Source organism: Macrobrachium rosenbergii, chromosome 48 (genome assembly GCF_040412425.1).
Source record: "Macrobrachium rosenbergii isolate ZJJX-2024 chromosome 48, ASM4041242v1, whole genome shotgun sequence".
Taxonomy (NCBI): Eukaryota; Metazoa; Arthropoda; class Malacostraca; order Decapoda; family Palaemonidae; genus Macrobrachium; species Macrobrachium rosenbergii.
In genome coordinates, this window is record NC_089788.1 from 40,857,089 (window position 1) to 40,882,879 (window position 25,791).

General features: G+C 40.0%; 1 protein-coding gene across 2 annotated transcripts in view; it reads left to right on the plus strand.

Moving 5' to 3' along the window:
• LOC136831358 (protein VAC14 homolog) overlaps positions 1 to 25,791 on the plus strand; it is a 301,501-nt gene that overhangs the window by 228,638 nt on the left and 47,072 nt on the right. For both annotated transcript variants that reach the window (XM_067091678.1, XM_067091679.1), the window contains exon 11: positions 16,292 to 16,466. In XM_067091678.1, coding sequence (XP_066947779.1) covers positions 16,292 to 16,466 — 175 coding nt within the window. The remainder of the gene's footprint in view (positions 1 to 16,291; positions 16,467 to 25,791) is intronic.

Here is a 25,791-nt window from a genome sequence, read left to right on the forward strand (position 1 = left end):
TGTAGCTGATAATTATCCCTTACCTTTTATTGATCAATTACTTGATAATATTTGGCAAGCCAAGTTTGTTTCTAAAGTGGTGAAAGAGTTACAAAGATTTGTGAGTATGCCTAGAGTTTATCGCCAATTCTGTTCAAGTTTTTCAGCCATAGTAATTTCCCTGATGGACTGTATAATCTTGTTGTGTAAAGAGAGAGAGCATTTTTGGAAGCAGTGTAATTGTAGATTATTTATCCCGTTCTGAAACATTGGATTCAAACGTGGGATAATTAATCCTCAGGGCGGGGGGAGGAATATTATAATATGAGATTATGTGTATGTTTTGATTTGATGTCTATGATTTTGAGAGGTCTTTATTTCTTACAGTTAAATTGTGTATCATGTGATTCTGAAATATGTTTTGATATGTTTTTTTTTCTCATTTGTCTAATATATTGTGAAGTATATTAAAATGAATACTGAGTGTTATGAAATCGAATTTGTAACATGCTGAGTAGAGAGAAAGGTTAGGATTCTTATCACTTAGCCATATCTTATTGACAAAAGTGTTTGGGGGAAGGCAAAAAGGCAAGGGTCTCTTGTGGCAAAGTGACAGTTATCAGCCAGAATTCTTATTACATCATTATCTTGTATGTTTATTCCATAATTATTATCTTTCCTTATGCCTATTATGTTTTCCATAATCTGAGTGAGGAGAATGAGGAAGTGAGAGAGATGAAGTTGACACATTGACAGTCGACCCAGACCGGTTGCAAAATACTTTTCTCTGTGTACACAGGTGTTTTTAGTGGAACGGATGCTGTCAATCTTGGGATAAGGCACTTGAAACTCCAGTCCTGTATGTATACTGTGCATGTATACCTGTATGTATAATGTATGTATACTTTATGTATCATGTATACTGAGAGGTGGAAGGAGAAATCTGTTTTTCAAAGACTGAAGGGGCTAATTAGCAACCCTTTAGGACCCACCATGTATATACAAAGGGAAATCAGAGAGAGCCAGGAGTTGCCTTGGGGAATTCAAAGATAGCAGTTCTCTCTCTCTCTCTCTCTCTCTCTCTCTCTCTCTCTCTCTCTCTCTCTCTCTCTCTCTCTCTCTCTCTCTCTCTCAAATAAGGGTATAAATTGGTTGCTCTCCCTAAATAAATAAGTTTTGTAAAACTCTCCTACAAAATGTATATTTGTGTATGGTCATAAATATTTGCATCAAGCATTGTGTTTATAATTCCAAAGGAGTAAGGTAATGTGCCTATTTGCTTGTATTGTAATTAGGTGAAAACTGAAGTGTTATCTTTGAGTAAGTTTTAGAAAGACGTGAGTTTAGCCTTTTTTTAAAAGTGAAGGTAATCTTTCAAAAGATTGATATAATCTTTAATCATATTTTGCCTTAGTGAAGTTGCTGTTGGTATATTTCCATTTTTTGCATATTTCATTCTTATGTGTTTGTGTTTTCATATTACTCACACAAGTTAAAATGTTTATAATTTCACAATACTACCCAAAGATTTGTGTTGGTAATTGCTTGGAGTTTTGTTGGTGTTAATTTGCATTATTGAGATTTCAGTGCATACTTATTGTTGGGATTTCGTGAATACCTGTATTGATTCCCATTCAATAATATTTTAGTGAACACTTGGGTTAATTGCAGATGTTCAGATTTATATGTAAAACTTGAGTGAAAGTTAATGGTTTGAATTTTGCTTGATTAAAGTGATTTCATGGTAAATTAAAGTTTTGTGACTTAATTTTGGTTAAGAAATACATAAATCTTACACTGTAGTCAAGTAATAGTGAATCTTTTTGAGATTGTGAACTCTGCTTATAACTTTTGAACTTAGAAATAACTTTGTCTGTTTAGTTTTAAAAGCAGAGAGTTTCATTTTGACCCCCAGTGATTAGAGATATGTGTGTGTGTGTGTGTGTACAAAGTAAGTGATATATCTGTTTGTTCACCTGATGCTTATCTAGGTGAAACAATTATAGTATATGTTGGAGTGATGCCCTTTTTCCCCAAGTCTGTTTATAGTTTATCAGTTGTTACCTTACCCATAACTTGATAAATTTAGATTGAATTTTCAAGTGTTAAGCAAGTTTTAAGGGATCACACTACCTTTAGAGTATTCAGTCTTAATATTTTTGTTATGAGGTTTCAAGTGTCTGGCTGAAGTGAGGTAACTTTTTTTGGTCTTATTATTTGTGTAATAACCAGGTACTTGATCACTTTGTGACACACACATATATATATATATATATATATATATATATATATATATATGATCTTATATGGTTTTGCATTGTACCATTGTTTATAAAGGCCAAGCTTTGCAGCCAGAACTAGGGTATTATTTTACAGTTTTATATTAGTACTTACCCAGTAATTATATAGCTATTAGTTTCTTTTAACCGGCAGCTCAGAATTTTGAAATTGCGGATCACGCTAGTTTTTGTTTTGATTATGGCGACATGCCCGCCCACTTTCGGGTGTAAGAGAAGGTACAAATAGCAAAGAGCTTCAATTTGTTTCTGCCAGCTGTGGTTGAAGGACTGTGGTTGGCAGCAGCTCGAATTTTGGAATTTATACTTTGCTGGTTGTTTGCCTTCTCTTCAATTGGCAAAGTATTTATTTTGATAGCCTTTCGGCATAATTAAGATCGTGTTAGGCGAATTTTGATCATTGGTTGATGACTCTGCCCGGTGTTTTGACTTGTACTAGACTTTTCTAGGATGTCTGACACTAGTAGTTCTAGTATTAGGTATTGCAGCAAAGGCTGCAATACTAGACAAACTAAAGAATCTTACGACTTGCACACTATTTGTATTCTATGTAGGGGACAAACATGTTCAGTAGATTTACGTTGTGAGGAGTGTAATGACTGGGATGTTAAGAAGTGGAAAACTTTAGATGCACATCTCAAGAAACTAGCTAGAGATAGGAAGAGGAAAGCTATGGCTAGGGAACCTAGTAAAGCTTTAGTTAGTCAGAATTCATCCGCTAAGTCGGATGCAATTGCTCCTGTAATTTCTTCCGTTCCCATTCCATCTCCTCCATCTGTGCAACCCTCTCCTTTACCAGGCTCCCACGCTTTCAACCCCAATGCCATCACCAGTCTGGAGTTGAAAATCAACACTCGTTTCGAGTTGATTGTTCAATCAATTGCTAAATTAGCATCGTCGGTGAAAGTGCTAATGGACAAAAGTGAGTCAGAGCGCCCCTTGGCGCCCAGTGCAAGTGCAGTGATAGTGGAGGAGGTGGCTGTTCGGCCCGCCGATTCTCCTTGGCCAAGGTCCCTGACATACTCCCCAGCACCTGGGAGGAGTCAAACTGGCAGCCTAAGGGAGGTCAGTGGGGTCTGCCCCAGAGCAGTCGCCCCCTCAGTTCAGTCCGTTGACGAATCCCAGACTGCAACCTAGGCTGTTGGAAAGGCCTTCAAGTGAGCGCTCATTGTATGTCCTCCAGCTCCGAAGATTTTAGTCCCAGGCATGCTTGGCGCTATGCAGACAAGTCCGCCCACTGAAAGGGTGTGCAGTGGAGTTTGAGATTTCTTCCCCTGTTCCTTGTAAGAAGAGCAAGGATTCAGCGCACCCATCGTGTAGTCATTGGGACACCCCAGAACAATTCTCTTCATCCTCTTCGAATGACGACCGTAATTTGGCACCGAAGCACCTTGTGGCGCGGAGACATTCTTTGTCGAATAAAGAAGCGATTGCATCAGGAGTTGCGCACTCAGCACCTTCATCTCTACAATCAGCTCCCGAGCGCCAGCAAGTAGTGTTGTAGTGCCCAAGCTCCCGTTTGTGGTTGAGCGCCTGCTGGCGCCTGTTCTCCAACAGGTTTCGCCTCTGGCTCCCATCTCAACAGCACCCCCTGAGTGCCCATTGGCGCCTGCTCCTCCACCGCTTCTTAATAGTGTCGTCTTGGACGTTGTTCCTCCGCCAGTTGACCCAATTCATGGAAGCCCCCTCAGTCGGTCCCTCGAAATTACCGAAGTTAGTTCTTTCCTCTTCAGCAAGGAAGGCACTGGATGAAGTAGAAGGGTGGTTTTCTAAGAAGAAGGAACAAGGCAAAGCAGTTTTTTGTTTCCCTCCTTCCAAATTGTCCAGGTTAAGCTACAGGTTTTATGTGACTGGAGAAGCTCCCTCCCTGGGAGTCTCTGCCTCCTCTCAGGGAGATATCTCTGGCCTTATCGACTAGGCTAGGAGATCAGCTTTCTCCTCAGCTGAAGTGATGAGCTTCCTTGACTGGGCGGTGGGCGCTTTGGCGCACAAACTTAGAAAGTGTTCTCTGCTACCTCAAGAAATCTCGTCAGATCTCTTGGGAGTACTTTCCTGTATTGACAGGGGCGTTCGCGATAGTACGCAGGAGTTAGCCAGTCTGTACGCCATGGGTATTCTTAAGAAGCGGGAGCTTTGGTGCTCCTTTACTTCGAAAGGCACCACCCCGTCTCAGAGATCGGCCCTCCTGTTCTCCCTCTTGGACAAGATGTATCTTTTTCCACAGGCTACAGTATTGAACATCGCCTCTGACCTGCAGAAAAAGAACACTCAGGACCTGCTCTGCGAGTCTACGAGACGCCCCAAGAATTCTTCGACTCTTCCTCCCAGATCTTCGTCTCCGCTGCAACCTACTCCCTTTTGGAGCTCCCATTCTAGATACCAGACTAGAAGAAGAACTTATACCCGTTTCCCACAGCGTTCCATCAAGAAGTCTTCTTCCAAGTCTTACTCAAAGAAATGAAAACATAGTCCTTGGTACTCAGGTAGGAGCATGGGTCCTTCACTTTTGGGAACAGTGGGAACAAAAGGGAGCGGAATCTTGGGTAGTGTCTGTCCTGAAGGAGGGCTACACTATCCCCTTTTTGAACAAACCTCCTCTAACTGCAAGCCTGTCGAATTGACAGTTTACTCTCCAGGCTCAGAGAGATTTGCTGCTCTCTTGCTAGAGTTGGAGTCCCTTGTTCAGAAAGAGGCTATAGAGCTAGTAGAGGACATTCATTCTCCGGGATTCTACAACCGTGTCTTTGTGGTGCCCAAGTCATCGGGGGGCTGGAGACCTGTTTTGGATGTAAGTGCTCTAAATGTCTTTGTCAAAAAGACAACATTGAAGATGGAAACAAACCATTCAGTCCTTACATCCATTTGCCAGGGAGAATGGATGGCGTCCATTGACATGCAGGATGCATACTTTCACATTCCAGTACATCCGACTTTAAGAAAGTACCTCAGGTTTGTGTTTCAGGGCAAGATAATCCAGTTTCAGGCTCTTTGCTTCGGCCTCTCAACAGCACCACAAGCGTTCACCAGGGTATTCGCTCCCCTAGTGAAATGGCTTCATTTGAAGGGGATAAAGATCTCCCTATATCTAGACGACTGGCTACTACGTTCCTGCTTGAAAGCTCAATGTAAGGAGGACATTCGCACGACTCTTCTCTTGGCTCAAGAATTGGACCTTCTCATCAATCGGGACAAGTCTTTCCTGACGCCTTCTCAGGAGATTCCTAATTTAGGGATGACAATCAACTCAGGATTTTGGGGTTTTTCCAGTCCTGAAGAAAATAGAAAAGTGTCTCCAGACAGTGGAAGAATTTCTGAATCTAAACTTTTGCTCAGCCAATCAGTGGATGAGTCTTCTAGGTACCCTCTCATCCATGGAACAATTCGTCACTCTGGGAAGACTTCACCTGAGACCTCTCCAGTTCTTCCTCAGAGCCAGCTGGAACAGGAAAAAGTTTCCGGACTCGTTTGTGTTCCTGATAACGATGGAAATCAAGGAGGATCTTCGTTGGTGGAATTCCAGGAAGAGACTATCAGAAGGGAAATCTCTTCATCCTCTGAACCCCAGCCTAAAGTTCTTTTCAGATGCGTGGAACCTAAGTTGGGGAGCTCTTCTGGGATTAAAAGAAGTGTCAGGGACCTGGTCTCAGGAACAGCAAAACTGGCACATCAACGTAAAAAAATTACAGGCGATATTCCTGGGCCTACAGTGCTTTGCTTCAGAAATTCAGGGGAAGACAGTAGCAGTGCATGCAGACAACACGACGGCACTGGTGTACATCAAGAAACAAGGAGGAACCCACTCTTTCTCCCTGTACAAAGTGGCAAGGGACCTTCTTCTTTGGTTACACCAGAACGACACTCAAGTGACAACTTGTTTTATCCAGGGTAGACTCAACGTTCTGGCAGACAAATTGAGCTGTCAAAGACAGATCCTTCCCACAGAATGAACATTAGACCCGTTGGTTTGTCTGGATCTGTGGAAACTCTAGGGGAAACCCATGATAGATTAGTTCGCGTCCTCTAGAAATCACTGACTTCCTCTCTTCTGCTCACCAGTTCCAGATCCCTTGGCATGGGTGACCAATGCAATGTTGCAGGATTGGTCCAACAAAGATATGTATGCCTTTCCCCCATTCATTTTAGTGAGGCAAGTCATCAACAAATTCCAGTCTCATCAAAACCTATCCATGATCTTGATAGCCCCCTTCTGGCCAGCAAAAGAGTGGTTCCCGGATCTACTAGAACTTCTTGTGGACATCTTGAGACTGCTGCCACAGAAGTAACAACTTCTGAGGCAACCTCACTTCCGTCGGTTCCACCAAAACCTGTCTTCTCTGGCCCTAACAGGGTTCAAACTGTTAGACGACTGCTCCAAAAGAAGGGCTTTTCGAGAGTGGCTGCAGATGCAATTGCGAAGTGTAGACGACAGCCTTCAGATAACATGTACCAGGCAGAATGGTCCATCTTCAGGTCCTGGTGCAGGCAAAATAACGTGTCTTTTTCTAAGACCTCTGTAGCAGAAATTGTGGACTTTCTTCTTTCCTACGCTCTACTAAAGGACTTTCCACCTCTACCATTAAAGGATACAGAGCTTGCTTAGCTCAGCTTTCCGCCATAAAGGAATGGACTTATCTTCCAACCAGGATTTGTCCGACCTTATTAAGTCCTTTGACACCACAAAAGCTTAAGGGGAGCACATGCTTACATAGAAATAATGCCCCGATTTTTATGAAAATTTTATATGTTATACATATATATAAGGTGGTGTTCCAGAAAAAATTTGAGAGTGATCGCATGATTATTTTGGATTTTATTAAAAAATTTTAAAAAATAGAAAAATTAAAAATGATTCACCGCCTTCATTTTTAGAGCTATTGCAATGTCCTCATAGTATTAAAAATAGTGGGAAGAGTTTTTCTACTTTTCCATTTTTTTTGGATGGGGCAAGGGGGGATTTTCCCCCCCAAATTTGTATGATTTGATTATCACGGGTTCCTCATCAACCTAAGAAAAACCCTAGCCCCAAACAAATATTCATCTTTCTTTCCTCTTTCCAATGGTATATTTAACTTTAAAATTGGCCTAAAAATAAAAATGTAATTCGTATTTGAAGTGCAAAAAAGTGAAAACTGAGAAAAACGACCGTAAAGATCAACAAGTGGTTTTTTTTTGGTACTCATGGAAAAACTTATCTTATAGCATTATTTTGGTTGATTTCTGGCTCCAGCTCACCCCCCCCCCTCCATAAAAAAGTGTATTATTCGCGCGAGGCGAGGGTATCATCAAGTACCACCTGATTCATTGTTGCCTGGTTTGAAACTAAGAAACTAAAAGTTTAGTAGCTACCAGGCTGATACTCTTGACTCATTTTCAGTCGTTTTTTTCACTTGTTCGGTCTTTTTGGTCTTTGGAGTTTGATTTTCAAGCCTTTTTGTCTCTCCAACGAAGAACTTCCTCTATACTTTCACTTGTGCCAAACAGATGTGTTAGTAAGTTGAATCTGTCACAGCCGAAGTTGTGTTCAATTTCCTCAATATTTATCTCACTCAGTTGATGGCGCTGAGATTAACCGTAAACCTACACGATTGGCACTTCATTAAAATATCAGTATCCCATCTATTGGCAGAGACTTCGACCTGAACTTTACCCCTGCCATTTCCTACTTTGCATCTAATACCCGACACTATTCTATCTAACTGAGATCTAGATATAATGAACTTGTCATCATATACTCCCTTTTCATCATCCTTTATTCATTTCATCAACTGTGAGTGTATTTTTGAAGGTGAAAGTATATAGATTATATTTAGAGTTACTGGATGTAAAAAAAAAACTGCAAAAAACACTGCAAGTAGCGGAAAAATTGCTGAGTAAAAAGTTGCCCGCCACCCACTTTCAACGTTTGGGGGCAACTGTCTCTTAGACCAAGCCTTCACCAAGGAACAAGCCATTGTTGTTGCCAGACGTAGGAGATAAGGTGATATAAAAATCAAAATAAATTAGGTGAATAAAGGAAAAAATGACAATAGTCATTAGGAGCCAAACGTCAGCCCTACCTCACCGTGTGGGGGGCGGAGGCCCAAAACCCCATCAATTTTAATATTTCGAAAAAATGCTTTGGTCACGTGATAACGAAGGTGTTGCTCATGTCTTACGGCCATTTAACCATTTTTTTTTAATTTCAGAAATATTCATAAAAAATCGAAGAGTGCGCTCCCCTTAAAGAAAAACCTTTGCTGTCCTGGAGCTTAGACATGGTCCTTAAGTGGCTTTCCAGTTCATGTTTTGAGCCCATGCAATCTACCTCTGTAAGGGATCTAACCAGGAAAACTTTTTTCTGATCGCCTTGGCCACCACTAAGGGGTCCAGTGAAATCCATGCTTTAGACAGAAACATAGGATTTTCTCAGGGGAATGCAGTTTGCTCCTTTTCCTTAGACTTTCTGGCTAAGAAAGAATCGCCATTGAATCCATGGCCTCGTTTTTTTACAATCAAGAACTTGTCCGAGATAGTAGGGCCATCTGAAGAAGGAAGAACTCCCTGTCCAGTAAGGGCCCTTAAGTTTTATCTCTACAGAATGAAGGGCATTCATGGTACTTCAAGAAACCTTTGGTGTTCTGTGAAATATCCCTCTAGACCCTTGTCTAAGAATGCCCTGGCATTTTTTCTGAGGAGTTTGATTTCCGAAGCACATTCCATGGTGAACGAAGACTCGCACTCCTCTTTCAGAGTAAAACCCCATGAGATAAGAGCAGTCGCTACGTCGTTGGCGTTCAAGCACAATTTATCCCTCACATCAGTTGTGCAAGCGACATTTTGGAAGTGCAAGTCGGTGTTTGCATTGCATTATTTAAGGGTTATCGAGACCATTTATGATCAATTCAGTACCTTGGGTCCATTTTATGTGGCTGGCGTGGTGTTGGGGAAGGAAACGTAGAAAGCAATGTCCTTTCTTTAATCTCTTCGCCTTGCTTAGGGTGTTGAGTTTTGGGGAACCTGGGAGTGCTATGTACTTGCAGTACCCTCCAGTCTTTTGGTTTTACAGTTGGGTATTGGTGTTATTAATTTGATTTTTGGTGGTTATGGTGACTATTTACTCTGGTTATTTTGTGTGGTACTGCGCCCTGGACAGGTGCATCTTGTTCTACTTTGGTAGCCCTCGGAAATTAGTCCATCGCTACAAAGCACCCACTGTAGTAGTAGGCCCTCAAGGCTTTACCGCCTCGCCTCTACTGGATAAGATGAGCACCAACCAGAGGCAGTATCTACCTGTAGCAGCTCTCTTATCAGGTGAGGTTCAACAACATTGATTCAGCGTTAGCAAATTTCTATTCTCAAACTCATTACTATTAATAATGTTTTGGGGTAGATATGTCCAACATTCCCACCTCCGTTCAGTGAGGGAATCAGCTATGTGATTACTGGGTAAGTTACTTATATAAAAATGACATTTTTATAATAAAATAAAGTTTTATATATATTTACCCAGAAATTACATAATCGGAGCCCACCCGCCTCCCCTCACTTGGATATAAGGGCATAAACAAATTGAAGCTCTTTGCTATGTTGTACCTTCTCTTACACCCGAAAGTGGGCGGGGCATGTCACAGTAACCAAAAGAAACTAGCATGACTGCAATTTCAAAATTTTTAGTTGCCGGTTAAAAGAAACTAATAGCTATGTAATTACTGGGTAAGTATATATGAAACTTTATTTTATTATAAAAATGTTATTTTTTTTATTGCGCTTTGTTATGGAATATCTTGCGCAAATTGTATTGAATATTATACAAGTGGAAAGACAATTTGTTACTTTCGTATTATGCAGAAAATTAGCTATTGATACTTATATTTATTTTTTTGTTTTTAAATGAGGAAACAGTGTTTCATTATGCCTGACATTACATATGTTATTGAATCTTTTTTCCTTCTTTGACTTTTATTGCACTCTGTTGCTAAACAGCTAGTATGTATAAATAGCCATTAATTACATACGTATCCGTGAAAAAGCAATTCACCAATTTTTTTGCATTGTTCAAATATAAGTAAGTCATGCTAATAATTTTGTCGGTGATTTTGGTGAAAAAGTAATTTACAACATCTTTCTGCCCCGGAAAGTTCTACCTATGCTGTTGATTTTTTGTCTCTCTGACTTGTATTGCACTTTTTTTGGGGACAGACATTGATAAATCGTATATAAATGGCTATACAATTTATCTAAGTTTAGCACTTTACAAAAATAAGAAAGATATCTCTATTGTTCTATTTGTGGTGTTTTTTTTTTTATAAAAGTGACAGCATTTTGCTGGTGACTAACTCTTACCCAAGATGTTAGTGTTTTCTTTTGTATTTCTGCTATTTTTAAACATATGATATTCAGCTTCAGAATTAATGTGCACCAAACCCTTCATCATAACAAAAAGGTGACCACTTATGTGTGCTGGTTCCATGAGGGATGTGTTGTGGGACAGAAGAATTTCAGGAGGGTGAATCCACATATAGTGTTAATATCACCAAATGAAATGAACATTGAGATACATTTTTAATTGAATGTCAGAATAGATTTGCAGTTCTAAGAACCACATCTGAGGAGGAGCAGACAGTCAGTGAGGACTGACTTAATATCAGTAATGTATATCAGTTTTCTGAAAATGAGGTACTCTGACATTGGATGAGACCTGGGGTCCAGTAAAGAACAGACAAAAGCAAAAGGTACGTGTGAAGAGGAATACAAAGGACTTGAGTATAGATAGTGAAATTAAATGAAGATCAAAAAGAGATGAGGGAATATTTGGAAAAGAGGAAAATGCCTGGCAAAAGGAGTGTTGGGTCAATAATAACATCAGAATGAGAAAAGCAGTGCTGGGCAAAACATTTTTGTGAGGTCATGAGCGCTAGATTTGAGGATGATAATTTAATTGATTTACCAGAATTGAAGAAGACCTGAATGTGCTTATAAATGAATTCACAGTTTTTTATGAGGAATTAACAATAAAGAAACTTAGTTAACCCTTAAACGCCGAGCCTCTATTTACAAAAGTGTCTGCCGTATGCCGGCGGGGTTTGGGAGTTAGTGCCAAAGCGGAAAGAAAGTTTTTTTTCAAAAAATCACAGCACACTTAGTTTTTAAGATTAAGAGTTCATTTTTGGCTCCTTTTTTTCTCATTGCCTGAAGTTTAGTATGCAACCATCAGAAATGAAAAAAATATCATTATCATATATAAATATTGGAATATATGATGGCGCAAAAAAAATTTCTTATATAATTGTATACAAATCACGCTGGGAGCAAAATGGTTAAAGCTAATGAGCTATTTTTTTTCGTATTGTACACTAAATTGTGATGATTTTGGTACATAACAAATTGTAAAACGATCAAAGCAACACAGAGAAAATATTATCACAAAATGATGCATGAATTCATAACGCGTGGACATAGAAAAAAGTTTTTTTCAAAAATTCACCATAAATCGAAATATTGTCCTAGAGACTTCCCGTTTGTTGCCAAATGAAGGTAAGTGATTGAATATTACTACTAGAATGTAAGACTTTTAGCTTACAATTGCATTTTTTTACCATTTCAGTCAAGTCAAAGTTGACCAAAGGTTGAAATTTCAGCACTTATCATGATTTATATGAAAATATTTCAAAATTGATAAAAGCTACAACCATGAGTTATTTTTTGTTGTATTCTACATGAAATTGTGCACATTTTCATATAAAAAACTTTATGTAATGGCTAATATAAAATGGTGCAAAAATTACAACAATGTGACTAAAGAAATTCTGAGATTTTCAGCAGAGTTAGCGTGCGCCGACGTAAGGGAAAAGTTTTTTCAAAAATTCATCATAAATCGAAATATTGTGCTAGAGACTTCTTGTTTGTTGCAAAATGAAGGTAAATGATTGAATATTACTTGAATGTAAGAGTTTTAGCTTAGCATTTTTTCGACCATTTTCGGTCGAGTCAAAGTTGACCAAAGGTTGAAATTTTTGCATTAGCGTTATTTATATGAAAATATTTCAAAACTGATAAAAGCTACAACCATGAATTGTTTTATGTTCTATTCTACATGAAGTTGCAAATTTTCATATATAAAACTTTATGTAACAACTAATTGTGCAAAAATTACGACAAAGTGACTAAAGAATTTCCAGATTTTCAGCAGAGTTGAAAAAAGTTTTTCAAAAATTCACCATTAATCAAAATCTTGTGTTAGAGACTTCTCGTTTGTTGCAAAATGAAGGTAAATGATTGAATATTACTAGAATGTGATTTTAAAAATTGCATTTTAAACCATTTCGGTCGAAAGTCAAAAAGACAACAAAGAATTGAAATTTTATTATTGTTTTATTGAAAAATATATCAAAATTGATAAAAGCTACAACCATGAGTTATTTTTTGTTGTATTCTACATGAAATTGCACACATTTTCATATATAAAACTTTATGTAAAGGCTAATAGAAAATGGTGCAAAAATTACGACAAAGTGACTAAAGAATTTCTGAGATTTTCAGCAGAGTTAGCTGATACTTTCTTTTGGGATAAGAAAGAAATTTGCGCATGCGCAGCTGGGTCACGCTTGTAAACAAAACAACAGTACGATCCGTGAACTCCCAGCATCCCTCAAGATGCATGATTTAAAATTTTTCGCAAACGAGGCCTATAAGTATTTTTCCGCGAATATTTAAAAAAACTTTTTGTATTCGACGTATTTTACGTCCTCTTGGCACCCGACAGACAACTTTTGTCGACATAAAATACATCCAGTCGGCGTTAAAGGGTTAATGGAAAAAATCAGGTTATGAGTGAATCTGAAACTGAAAGGACACACAAACCAACAACAGTGTATGTTATGCAGAATATAGAAAGTAAAAACAAATCCTTATGATGGGAATTGAAGTCTCAGCTGAAGTACCAAAGAAAGGTAGTGTGACCAAATATGGTAATTATAAAAGCTTTGAACTAAGTCAGTTGTAATGAAAATAGTCATTATGCTTAGTCTCAGTAGAATGGAGAAAGAAATTGGAAAGAAGTTTAGATATGAACAAGCTGGTTTTAGGAGAGGCAGGTGTTGTACAGATCAATTACAATATTTGCGTTAAGATATATTTGGAGCAGTGCATGAAATATAAGACTCCCCCAGAGATATGTTGATTATGAGCAGGCATTTGACAGTATCTTTAGACCAATATTTTGGAAGGTCATGTGTTGCTATGGCACTCCCATTTACTGTACTCTGCAAAGCTAACTAAAAATAGCCATGAGCAAAGTACAATACATAGAAAATTAAAGTGAATGAGGTCTTGACAAGCAAACTTGTGGTAAACAATGGGATACTACAAAAGAATGTTATTTCACTTTAGCTGTGTATCCATCTCATAGATTTTATAATAAAGAAAGTGTGATCAACTTTAGAGTATAGGGATGATGCTGTGATAATTATCAAAATGCCACAAGATATACTAAGCTTGCTTAATGAATTGCATCTTGTATCTGTTAAGGTGTACAGTAACTTGAAACAAATTGAGAAAAACAAAAATAATGAGGACTTGGAGTATGTACAGGTTGATCGAATAGCATTAGAGGGAGGAGTTATTAATTTGGTTGAATATACATTACAATATTTAGGCATAATGGTATTCAGTACAGGTTCCCTAGAGTTGGAATTTAGTGGAAGACTCAAAAGGTAAGTCAAACAATGGGCAAGCTGAACAAGATTTGGAAATGATATACGTAGATTGAAATTGCATACGAAACTAAAATTATACAGTACATAAATATAGTATGATCTGTTTTATATGGATTTGACTTATGGCATGACAGTAAAACTAATCTTGAAAGATAGTAGGTATCAAATATCAGGAGAGAGTTGGAAATGATATCATAAGGGAAAACACAGGTGGTTTATATATGTAGATGAGATAGTGATGAAAGAGCGAGAAAGATGGTCGGACGCGTTCTCACAGCCCCAGGGAAGGAAGACCTGGAAGATTTAGACCTACTTGGATGACAACTATGAGAAGGAAGGCTGGAAATGAGTGGAGATCAGTAGAAGATAAAGAACAGGAAAGAGATGAATGGCAGAATTTCACAGTGGCTTTCAGCATCATATGGTGTTGGAGGAAGTGATATTGATGATACTTCAATGACACAGATATGTACATTTCAAAGAGAAATAAAAAAAAAATTGGTGTAATTTCCATGTTGTTATTGAGTCTTTTCTTAACAGCAATTGAAAAGGGCTGTCAGTGCTTGATGGGCAAATCATGCAAGTTAGGGAAAAAATCTACTCTAGTCTCCAGTTATTATAAGACATAAATTAAACATTCCTGTATTGTAGTGTGTTATAATTTTTGCAGAAAGGAGGGAACAAACCTTATTTTAGATATCTGTTAATTTGTAGTTTTAATTATTGTACTGTATTATGAAAATTAGTTGGCAGCCTGTGATGAAGAATTCACCTTTCAAATGATTACAGTATAGTAAAATAAATTTTATCTTTGTCTTTAGGCCTAGTATTGTGGAAGCAATGATGGATGGTGTTTTGTTAATACAGTACTGTACTGTTAATTTATAGGAAAGAGTAGCCATCTGGTAATAGGTTGCACAGTTGAATAGTAAGTACAAAATACATTGCATATACGATTGGTAGGTTTGTTCACTGCCTTCATAAATGTCTATTGGAAAATATCACAATAATATAAGGATTAACTCTTCGGTTGCAGTTGTTACAGACTAATTTATTCAAGATACAATGTATAGGTGTAGACTTCCATACCACCCTGCATATTGATGGCCTCTAAATTGTTTTCCAAAATACCAGTGATTAGTCTCTTTCAGCCAGCAGCATATGACAGATTGAGTACTTGACATGTATTGATGGTTGTATTTCAGCATTGGCAGATCCCATATGCTCACAGATGCTTAGATTTAAGAGCCTGCTTTAAGGCTTTGTTCTTAAATGAGGTAAAAATGAGAATGGACATCATGTGGGAAGAGAACAAAGAGAATGGTTTGAAAAAAGGTTGCAGAATGATAACAAAGTGGATGTGGTGGTAGCATTAGCATGGGGCTCCTTCAGACAGGATTGATGGGATAGTTTACCAGATTGTCTATATCAGTTCACAAGCTGCCATTTCTGTTTTATTCTGAGACAGATGTCCATGCCTTGCATGGCATACTGTAGATGACACTACAGTAATGGTTCTTTGTGTTATCCCTTTTGACACAACTGCATGTTTTGCCTTTTATTTTTGTTTTATTTGGTCTCTTCATAGCTGTCCTACTTCTTCAACTTCATTTCTCCAGTCTCTTACCTCTTTCATTCCTTTTACTGTACTGCCATTCATATTCTTCCATCTGACTTTCCACCCTCTTTAACAATTGTTTCATAGTGCAAATGTGCAAGGTTTTCCTCTTGTTACACTGTTCAAACCTTCTTATTGTCAATTTCCCTTTCAGCACTGAATGACCTCATAGGTCCTAGCACTTGGCCTTTGGCCTAAATTCTATATTTTGTTCTATTCTATTCTATTCTCCAGTCTTTTCATAGCTGTCCTACTTCCTTAACTTCATTTCTCCAGTCTCTTCATAGCTGTTAACTTCTTTAACTTCACCTTTCTTCAGTTTTCACTTCTCAAATGAGAGCAAATCTTATAGGTTAGTCTATGAGAAGTGTAGAAATTGTTCAGTGGTTTTGGTAAGTTGATTTATGTTGGGCATAATAACTTAGGTCAATTTAGCAGATGTAGAACCTAATCCATAAAATAACAGATGTGTCCGTTTTGTTGTAATTGTATGATATTGTTACAGAAAATTCCTACTTTTAGACTGTAACTTTAATTACTGTATTGGTGTTCAAATGTTGATCGTTATGAGCGAGCCAGGTGACAGCTCTTCAACTTACGTTTGATTTAGTTTACTATTATAATGTGAATATTTGGCTTAGAAATAATGTTAGAATATTTGTTTTACAAAAATTTATTGGTATCTTGTTGTCTTCTTGTAACAGGCAACTGTGTGTTATGTTGAGTGCAGAGGACATATACAGGACATTAGCAGAGTTACTTCAAGATGAAGACAACTTAACTTTTGCTTCTGAAATGGTTCAGACATTATCTTCCATACTTTTAACTTCAAAGGAACTGTTTTCCTTGAGACTACAGTTGAAAGAGTTAGCTACAGTAGTAAGTAATATGTTAATACTTTTTTATTTTTAACTGTCCATTCACTTTCTAATAAAAATAATACAAAAGCATCATAGAGTAAGTGAGCAGAGAAAGACGGCACTGGATATCTGTGTATATTTTTCATGGTTTTTGTACGTTTTGCTCACAGAAAGGTGTATTTTTTATTTATTAAAATTTTTAATTTTGAAGGGATTTTGAAGATTTTTTGCAGAAATTTTGTGGATGCTCAAAGAATACTTTGAGAATATATTTTATTTTTTGGCTCTGAAAGCATTGCGGAGTCTTGATTTTCCCTCATAGTATGTATAACTGTATAGTATAGGCAAAAAACTAGAGTTACATTATCAGTCTAATCAGAATCTGTGACTACTATAGTGTATTGATATTGTTTGACTTGCCTTGGTTCTCATCTTTTGAATGGCCTTAACTAAAGATTTGGATGGTCAACTCAGAATTTCAAAGGAGAAACAAACTTAAGAAACTAGCATCACACCATTGTAAGTCACAGAAACTAAAAATTAGGCAAAGAAAGCAAAAGTAGAAATAGTTTTACTGGTTAGTTATTCTTAGGTAGTAAGTTTTCCATTTCTTAGCCCTTTAGTGTTCTTGGTAAAGTCATTTTTCCATTTTTAATAGGCCTTATACAGGCAGTCCCCAGTTTACGACGGGGGTTCTGTTTTTACGCCGCATCATAAACCGAAAAATCGTCAAAAATCCTAAAAAACCTTACTTTTAATGCTTTGGATGCATTGAAAACGATGTAAACTGCATTTTTATTGAGTTTTTCATCAAAAAAACCTCCAAATTATGATTATTCTGCCATTTTGGAGCCATATTTCTTCCGTCGGATCGGTGTACTACACATTGTAACCCCGGAACATGCGTTGTAAACCGGAAATAATTTCTGATGAATATATTTGAAAAGCGTCGTAACCTCGGAACGTCGTAAGCCGGACCCATTGTAAACCGGGGACTGCCTGTATTTACTTGGTCTTCGTCTGAATCTCGTTTATTCTTAACCTAATCTTGTCAGAAGCTCTCAGTGCCATCCTTGATTGTATCATGAGCTAAAGCAGACAGCCTCCATTGTATTTCAATACTTCAGTGTCTAGCATTTGGAGGTTATATCCTTCTTAGAAAGCAGTGTTCTTGGCTGACACAAAAGGTACATTTTTAGTTAGTTTGTTAGTTTGGCTTCATACCAGAGGAATCAGCAACAGAAATAATATTTACTATGAGGCAGCACTTACAAATGAGCACTTTTTTAACAGTACAGTATATTCGACCCCCACCTATTTGCGGTTCGGGATTCGCGGCTTCACCTGTTTGCAGAATTTTCTGTGGAACTTAATCCTTGAATTATTCGAGAGAAATTCAGTAATTTGTGGATTTTTTCTTCAAGAAATATTTACTAATTATTGTATTTTCATGTTATTTTCGTGACTAAATACAGGTTGACCATCACTAATCCGGCATCGTTGGGACCTGGGGTTGCCGGATTAGCCATTTATTAGGCTAGAATACACGAAACCCAGTAGCTAAGCACCTCATCTTAGAATTAAAATATCCCATAAATCAGCACAAGTTGGTTAATAAAGAAAAGACAATTATCAGATACAAGTAGTGCTCGAGTTACGATAATTTGACTTACAATATTTTGAGTTTACGATGGGGTTAGCAATTAATACCGATACAAAAATATTTAGGAAATATTTTTAGATTTCACGCAGGCGCAGGCAGCGAGAGAGACCAACTTACAATAGACCAACTTCTTTTCCTACATCTCTTTATTCCATCTGCTAGTTACAAAAGTAAAAGAGAATTATAAAAGTATTGTTAGTAATGTTATACTCTTACCTAAATGCGTACAGCCATGAACAACCGAACAGGAAACTTGTTTTGCTAATAATCATATCGGATAACAACTGTTTTGCTTGTATTTCAACCATCGTACGGTAATATACAATTACTGTAGTTGTTACAAATGATGTTAAGTACTGTACAATAGGACTGATATATTTTTTACACTATTCCCTTATTCGCTTTGGAGAAAAGATCGGCAGGGAAATATACTGCTACAGTAGCTTTAAGCTGCAAGTTGTAGCTGAAGCTGAGAAAACAATGTTCAAGCTGCTAATGACTATAAATTATCGTGCATCGGCAACATGGATGAAACTCGACCATAAATAAAACTGGAGAGAACGTATTTTAATCAAAACTACTGGGCATGAAAGAATACAAATTACCACTGTTTTCACGCCGATAAAAGATAAATACGTAAAGCTTGTATTATGATGAAATCAAGAGAAAATAGCGACCAGAATCTTGATTTATTTTACACAAAACAAACATGCCCCAAAACGGCCAGCCGCGATTCCCGCGAACGTCATATAATAACGAAAAAAATAGCTAAATTATTTTCACAATGAGACATTTAAATTATATTTCGACTTAAAAACACTTCGTATAACGAAAAATATCCATGCCCCAAATAAATAAAGTATCCTTATTCATTTACGCTAACAAGAAGCAAGAAAAGCACTTGAACTTAGTTAAATGCGGCGAAATAAACACCGCAATGTTGATTCCCAAAACAAAACATTGATCGCAATTTATAAAACAAAAGCAATATGAGAATATACACAATTGGAAACAATGTAGTAAAGCATAACTTTTTGTAAGATCCATGAAAAAGATGCACATTCGTTATGTTGATGATTGTATAATACTGTACTGTTAATATGTGAATAGACTTCAGTATAATGTAGGCTAGGCTACCAGTTTGTTGATGCAGCACACTGCGCCACCAAATCAAGCGGCAGCATACGAGTTAAGCGCTAGCGACCAGGAAATTTGAAAATTAGTGTGGAAACATTAGAAATTACTCTAGCCGAAATTTGTGCCGGATTACTGATTGTTCCGGACTACTGATTGCCGGATTAGTGATGGTCAACCTGTACATTTTTTGTGTAAAAAAATTATTTAATTTTCAAATATTAATATTAATGTAAACAGAAAAATATCAATCAAATGTTTTTTTGTTCATACACAAATACAAGCCCCTGGGTCCTTTACTTATATGGGGTTACTTTCGGCGAAGCTGAACTGGCCGCTAAAGACTTAACAAGGTGGTGCGGTAGTATAACTACCAGCCGGGTAGTTGGGTGGTTGCAGTGGGGGACCCACGCTACCACCCGCCAGGTGTCATGCATCCACTTTACTTTCTGGCCTTGTCTGAAGTGGACGTGTTTTCCTGGCTCTCTGCTCGGACCTTCCTGGAAGCTAAAGCTTCGCCTTTTCATGGTGTGTTTGTTCCTGTTTGTTTTTTTCTTGAGTATAATTGTGCGTGTTTGTGGTGATGGATGAGTTATCACAAGCCCATGACTCTGGTAAGCCTGTGCGCCAGGTATGTCCTGGTAGGGATAAAAAGTGTGGTGCCTTCCACTGTGGCGCGGACTCGGATCCTCACTCCCTTTGCCTAAAGTGTAGGAATGGGAGTAAGGACCCTTCTGATTGTACTGTAGATGAACCTTTTGATAAGTGTAGGCTTTGGTCCCCGAGCAGTCGTATCTAAGCCCCGAAGGCCTTCCCTTGCTGCCAGTTCATAGTTCTGAGCCTGTCTCACTGTCCCCTGTGTCTGCATCCGCAGTCACAGAGGAGACAAGATCGGTAGACCTAGGCTGCACTCCTCTTAGTTCTCTTTTCTTTATTATCCAACTTGTACTGATTTATGGGATATTTTAATTCTAAGATGATGTGCTTAGCTACTGGGTTTCGTGTATCCTAGCCTAATAGATGGCTAATCTGGCAAAATGGCTAATCCGACACCCTCCAGGTCCCAGTGATGCCGGATTAGTGATGGTCAACCTGTATATATATATTGTTACGTGGGTGTCTTGGCTGATCAGTTATTGGTTAATTTACGTAAAGTTCCACGGCCCTGCATGCCAAGAATACACGTAACCTGTCTCTTGAAGCCACGAGTTAACCTCAAAGACAGACGTTAATTAATCAAAGGTCGCCAGTTAAGGGTAATTAACCTTAACAAAGAATATTCAAAGAATAAAGACTTTATGATAAACGTCACCAACTGCGGACGCAGAAAAAATCTCTACTTGTTAAGATGGTATTAAATACAAAAAAAAACACAACGGTTCTCCCCAAACAATGAGCGCTAGGCACAACAAATACCAGAGTATTAAAAATGACTTGCTTGCCTAAATCCCTGAGGCTTACTGGGATAATTCGGCTAACGCTAACAATATAATAATTTGACTTAATCTAGACTTCGTACCAGCGGTTACCCTAAATGGTGGCTGGAGATTGAAACAAAGAAAGATTGGGAAATACAAAAAGAGGATAAAAGAATGGACGAAGTTTCAAACAGCACACAGACTTTACCTTAAGGACAAAGCGTTGTCGCTCATACAACGGACGTGCTGAAGTTCGTGTAGTGTTTCTTGCTCCACCATTCACTAATAAAATAATAGACAAAGGTGGTGACAGATCCACCTTCCAGACGTCTGCTCGATTCGGCAATTTCTCTCTGCCTGTTCTCTGACCGGCCTAGGTCAAAAACAGGCCTACAGTCATGCCCTAGGTGTCTATGCTCTGTTAAAAACATTCGCCAAGAGAGACAGGTAGAAAGGAAAAAAGGACTTTAGGACCACCTATTTTTAAGGCTGATATGGAAATTTTCCTATAGGGGGAAATGCCTAAATGCTACCTGTTCCTTTCTCCACGCGAACGTTACAATTTAAATTTGCCTACATGATTTGGCCACTAAACGGACGTTGGTGCCTCTGATAGAACTACAAAGAAATACATTGAGGGTGAACAGCAGTAATATTTATAAAAGCTCCCCCCCTTAAGAGGGCCTTCACTCCCTTTTCGGGCGCGAAGGTCTGTACTAAGCAAGCTGTTCGCCTCTATTAGGTTACTCTTCTTCCCCTGAGCAGATTATTCCTGGTTAGCCTACCTAGCTACAGAACTACCTAACCCTAGATAGGATATGAGCTATAATCACTACTTTACCTAATTCTAATAGTACTAGAAGGTGCTTACGGTTATTATAGGCTACCTCCTACAATCATGATGTTTTTAGACCTAGCCTAGTGGTACATTCTGTGGTATTCCCTAGTCTAACCTATACTAACCCGACCGTAGCACCAACATAAGAGTTAATGTTCTAACTAAATTACAACTTGGTTTATGTTTAATACAATTAATAATTACTAGTTAATTCATGAGGGTTGCCTCATATGATAAATGGGTGCCTCACTGAGGTCTTAGGCCATGCGTGTCATGAGCATCGGGGCTCGTTTCACAATAGCTAAGATTATTGAAATTAGTTATGCTACTTACGTGATTACTGCGGCTCGGTGGTAAGTGGAAGGAACAAGGCTACTAAATTGATGTACCATACTTAAGGCGGTCTAGGCTATGTACAAGAAAAGAGATCACACTGGCTACCTCCTCTGGGCAAGGGGCCATGATCACTCTAAGATGGTAGGGCACTGTGCCGAGAGGGCACTAGTGCCTGGATGAGCTTATGGCTCGGCAACTACTGGGCTCTCTTCCGCCCCTTCTTCTTCTTCGGGTTCCTCCAAAGCCTATCGGTAGCAGGCCTAGGAGGTGATGAGGGCACCGACTCTGGGGACAGGCCAGAAGGGCTAGCAGGCACGAAGTCAGGGGCAACTTCAAAAGCTACAGGAGGGCTCCCTACTCCGGCTGCTGCGACAACCGGAGCGAGAGCGGTCTCGACTTCTGCATCCGAGGAGGCCAGTTCCTGGTCTTCCAGAGACAGGGTACCATTTCGATCCTCCAGGGGTTCATCCCCTGAATCAGATTTTGCAAAGAAGAAGTCTCGGGTGCTGGAGGCTCTCTGGTTGCGATGATCAACTGCATGGGGAATCCTAAATCTCCCGGAGGAGGATTCGCCTCATGATTTAGACCCGGCATAGGGCCTTTTCCAATTGGTAGCTCAACGTCCGTGGTGGACGGAGTCTGGCACTGCTCAGTGCTCGCAAGTGGCACTGGCAGCAGTTGAGGGTCAGGCATGCCTGACAAGGGGTCCGGAGGTGCAATACCTCGCGGACGACTTGGGTTTGGCTGCGGCAGAGATTCCTGCCCCAGCAGGAGATCGTAGCCTCTCCAAGAGTTTTGTTCAGGGGCGTCCGCTGGACGTTGCATGCTTGGGCAGCCCTCCCAATTTGTGGAGTGGTCTGTCCGCTTGCACGTCCTGCAGCGGTACTGCTCCCCCTGAATATCTCTTTGGGGAGAGGGAGGACCTCTTGGTGGGCCAGCCCTTCGCGATTGGAGAGGGCTAGGCCTAAAATAGTCTGGTTTGTGCCCCTTCCGCGGACCACTTTGATGGGCGGAAGGTGGGGGTTTGTCTTTATCGAGAGTTTTAGATGGGGCCTCCGTGGAGGAGGTAACGCGGCTGCGAAGTGGCGTTGGTAACGGGCTCCCCCAGAGAAGATCCCATCCCAACAAGAAGGCCACTCCGGGCCGAATTCCACCCAGCACGCCAAGGCGGTGGGGTATCGTGCCCCAAGGTGTCGTAACCTGGAGTTGGACCGTGGGAACGGTAATATTGTGGCCCTCTATCCACTTCATTTCCCACCAGGTTTTTTCATCAACCATGGCACCGGCTGGCACTTGGGCCCTAGTGATCAGGCTAATGTCTGCCGCAGTGTCTACTGTGACCAGAAGGGTCACGGGCAGGCTAGTGCTCTGAAGAGGGGCCACCGAGATGAACTGGGTTTCCAGTCTCGGGGTAAAGGATCCGGTGCGGACCAGCCGCAGAAAATGAAGTGCTGATTAGGTTGACAAATTTTGTGGTGGGGACATGATGTGGACAGGCCGGAGATCCAGCATTGTAGTGGCTGGCAGCCCCACAGGATTTGCACGGGCCTTTTGGATGGGCTCGGTGGCTTGCAGTAACTGTCGGAGGAGAGGGCTGAGCGGCTGAATCGGGAGAGGAGTTCTGGTTGGTAGGGGTAGGCTGCTTATTAGTGCCGAGTTTGTATCGGCACTCAGCTTCAGCGTGTCCCCCCTTCTTGCAATAGTTGCACATGGTCTTGCTCAGCAGTCCATTCTTTGAGCGATTTGAGTTCGAGAGGTAGGCTGCTGGAACGATTCGCTTCTGCGAGGTGCTATGCGACTGATTAAAAGTTTCCCACGAATCAGCCATGCGACAAGCTTCCATAAGTGTGGGGGGCTGTTTATCGTTAAGATATACAGCAAGGGGCCCAGGCACACATTGGTAAAGGTCTTCTAGCATGGTCCGATTGAAAAGATCCTCAAACGTCATGCAGGCCAAGGAGTCGAACCAGCGCATACCGGACTGGGTTTTGTGACACGCCCATTCCGTCCAAGACCAGCCAACTTCCTTGGCAAGACCTCGGAACCGTTGTCTCCATTTTTCTGGGGTTATTTCGTAGGCCTTGGTAATGACTCTACGAACTTCCACCATGTTGCCTCTCTGGCTCTTCTCCAGTGAGCGAAGCGCTGCCTTGGCTTTTCCCTCCATATGCTTGGCTAGTATTAAGGCTCTCTCTGTCTCCGTGGTGCTGTAGTTATCGAAAAGAGCCTTGATCTCCTCCAGCCATGCTTCTGGCTCGTCCTCAGTCCACTTGGGGACTAGGGAATTGATGCTCGAAATTGGAGCGTCTGATACAGCAGGTGTAGGACTGGAGGCTTGCTGTCTAGCCATAGCTTCAGCATTCTCCATTTTCGCTCTTTCCAGCTCGAGCTCTTTCTCTTTGAAGGCTAACTCATGCTGTCTTCTTCTTTCTTCTCTTTCCTCTTCCAGTTGCCTCTGCTCGGCTTCATACACCCTTCGTTCTTCTTCATACCTCCTCTGCTCGGCTTCATACCTCCTCTGCTCTTCTTCATACTTCCTCTGCTCGAGTCTTTCTTCCTTCTCCCGCTTGGCCAAGTCGTCCACTTGCTCCTTGACCCAGGTGGTAAGTTCCGAGCCGATGAGACCTGCCGCCGTCCCCAGCCCCAGGAAGGTTTTATGATGCTCTGCTGCCATGGTTCTGGGGGGGAAGGGCGTCTAACCGGGTCGACGGGCATACTTGGGCAGCAAGGAAGTGTCTCTTCAATGACGTGGCACCCTTTCAAAAGGTGGCACTGTAGTTGGGTGTGCCATGTACAGGTCACACTGGTGGCACTCATTATCCCTAGGCACTGGTGCAGGTTAGGTTCCAGAAGAACTTTTTCTTCTGTGTTCCCTTTCGTTTTGGTTTTATTTATTTTCTTACACGCTTGCTTGGTGGCACTATGGTGCCAATATGTTCCTAGGGACCCTCTACTGGAGTCCAACTAGGCTATATAGGAGGAAAGGCACTCTACACCCCCTGCAGAGTGTAACAATTGAATGAGAGAGAAAGGGAAGGTAAAAAGAGCGAGAGAGAGAGAGAAGTAAGCTGTTCAATTGATGACAGTGCAGCAAATTATTGGCACTGTGGAATAAAGTGAATTTGGATTTTCTTTTTTTTTTTTTTTTTCTAAAGATCTTTTGAGTGGCTGGTCCCAGCTAACCAGTGCTTCTTCTTTCAGAGGGTGAAAAACTATGGTTTTAGCTTCGGTCTGGATAGCAGGCCTCAGTCGTGACCGACAGTTTATCACTGTAAAATTACTCTAAACTTGTCCTCATCTGACTTGTGGGACAGAGGTGTTTCTTTTATTTTATTAATTTAATTTCTGTGTCGGCCCGTCTTTCTTTGAAGAGGTCACGTACACTCGAAAGGTTATCACTTCACGGCTGACTGGAAGAGAGAGAGAGAGAGAGAGAGAGAGAGAGAGAGAGATTTTCAATCAGCTAATTTCTTGCTGCTTGAGAACATGTTAACAAAGATTTTATAATGCACAATGGCATGGATCTTAATAAATGATATAGATGCGTCGTCTTGGCTTCCTGAGGGATTACTTTATTATCTTAATTTTCCTGAGCCGACGTCATCAAAAGATTTTATCGTAAAATTTAAAATTTTTTTTATATGATTTTTACCCGCAGGTATTGTATAGGAACTTGTTATTGTATTATTAATCCTAACTAAGGCCTATCTTTCCCTGACTAAATTATCTCCTGGTTTTGTCTACCAAGTCTGTCTAGCTAAGATATTGTGAGGTGGGTTTACTACGCCAAAGAAAAAAATGTAGACCCAAGAGGTGGCTGAAAACAGAGTCACAACACAATAAATAACAAGGTCTTAAGATGGCGGACAAATCCCGTTAGGCCTAAATTTCAAAACCTTTGGCAGCGCTGAACCCCAAATGGCGGTATTTTCAAACAGTTCAAAACAATTTCTGA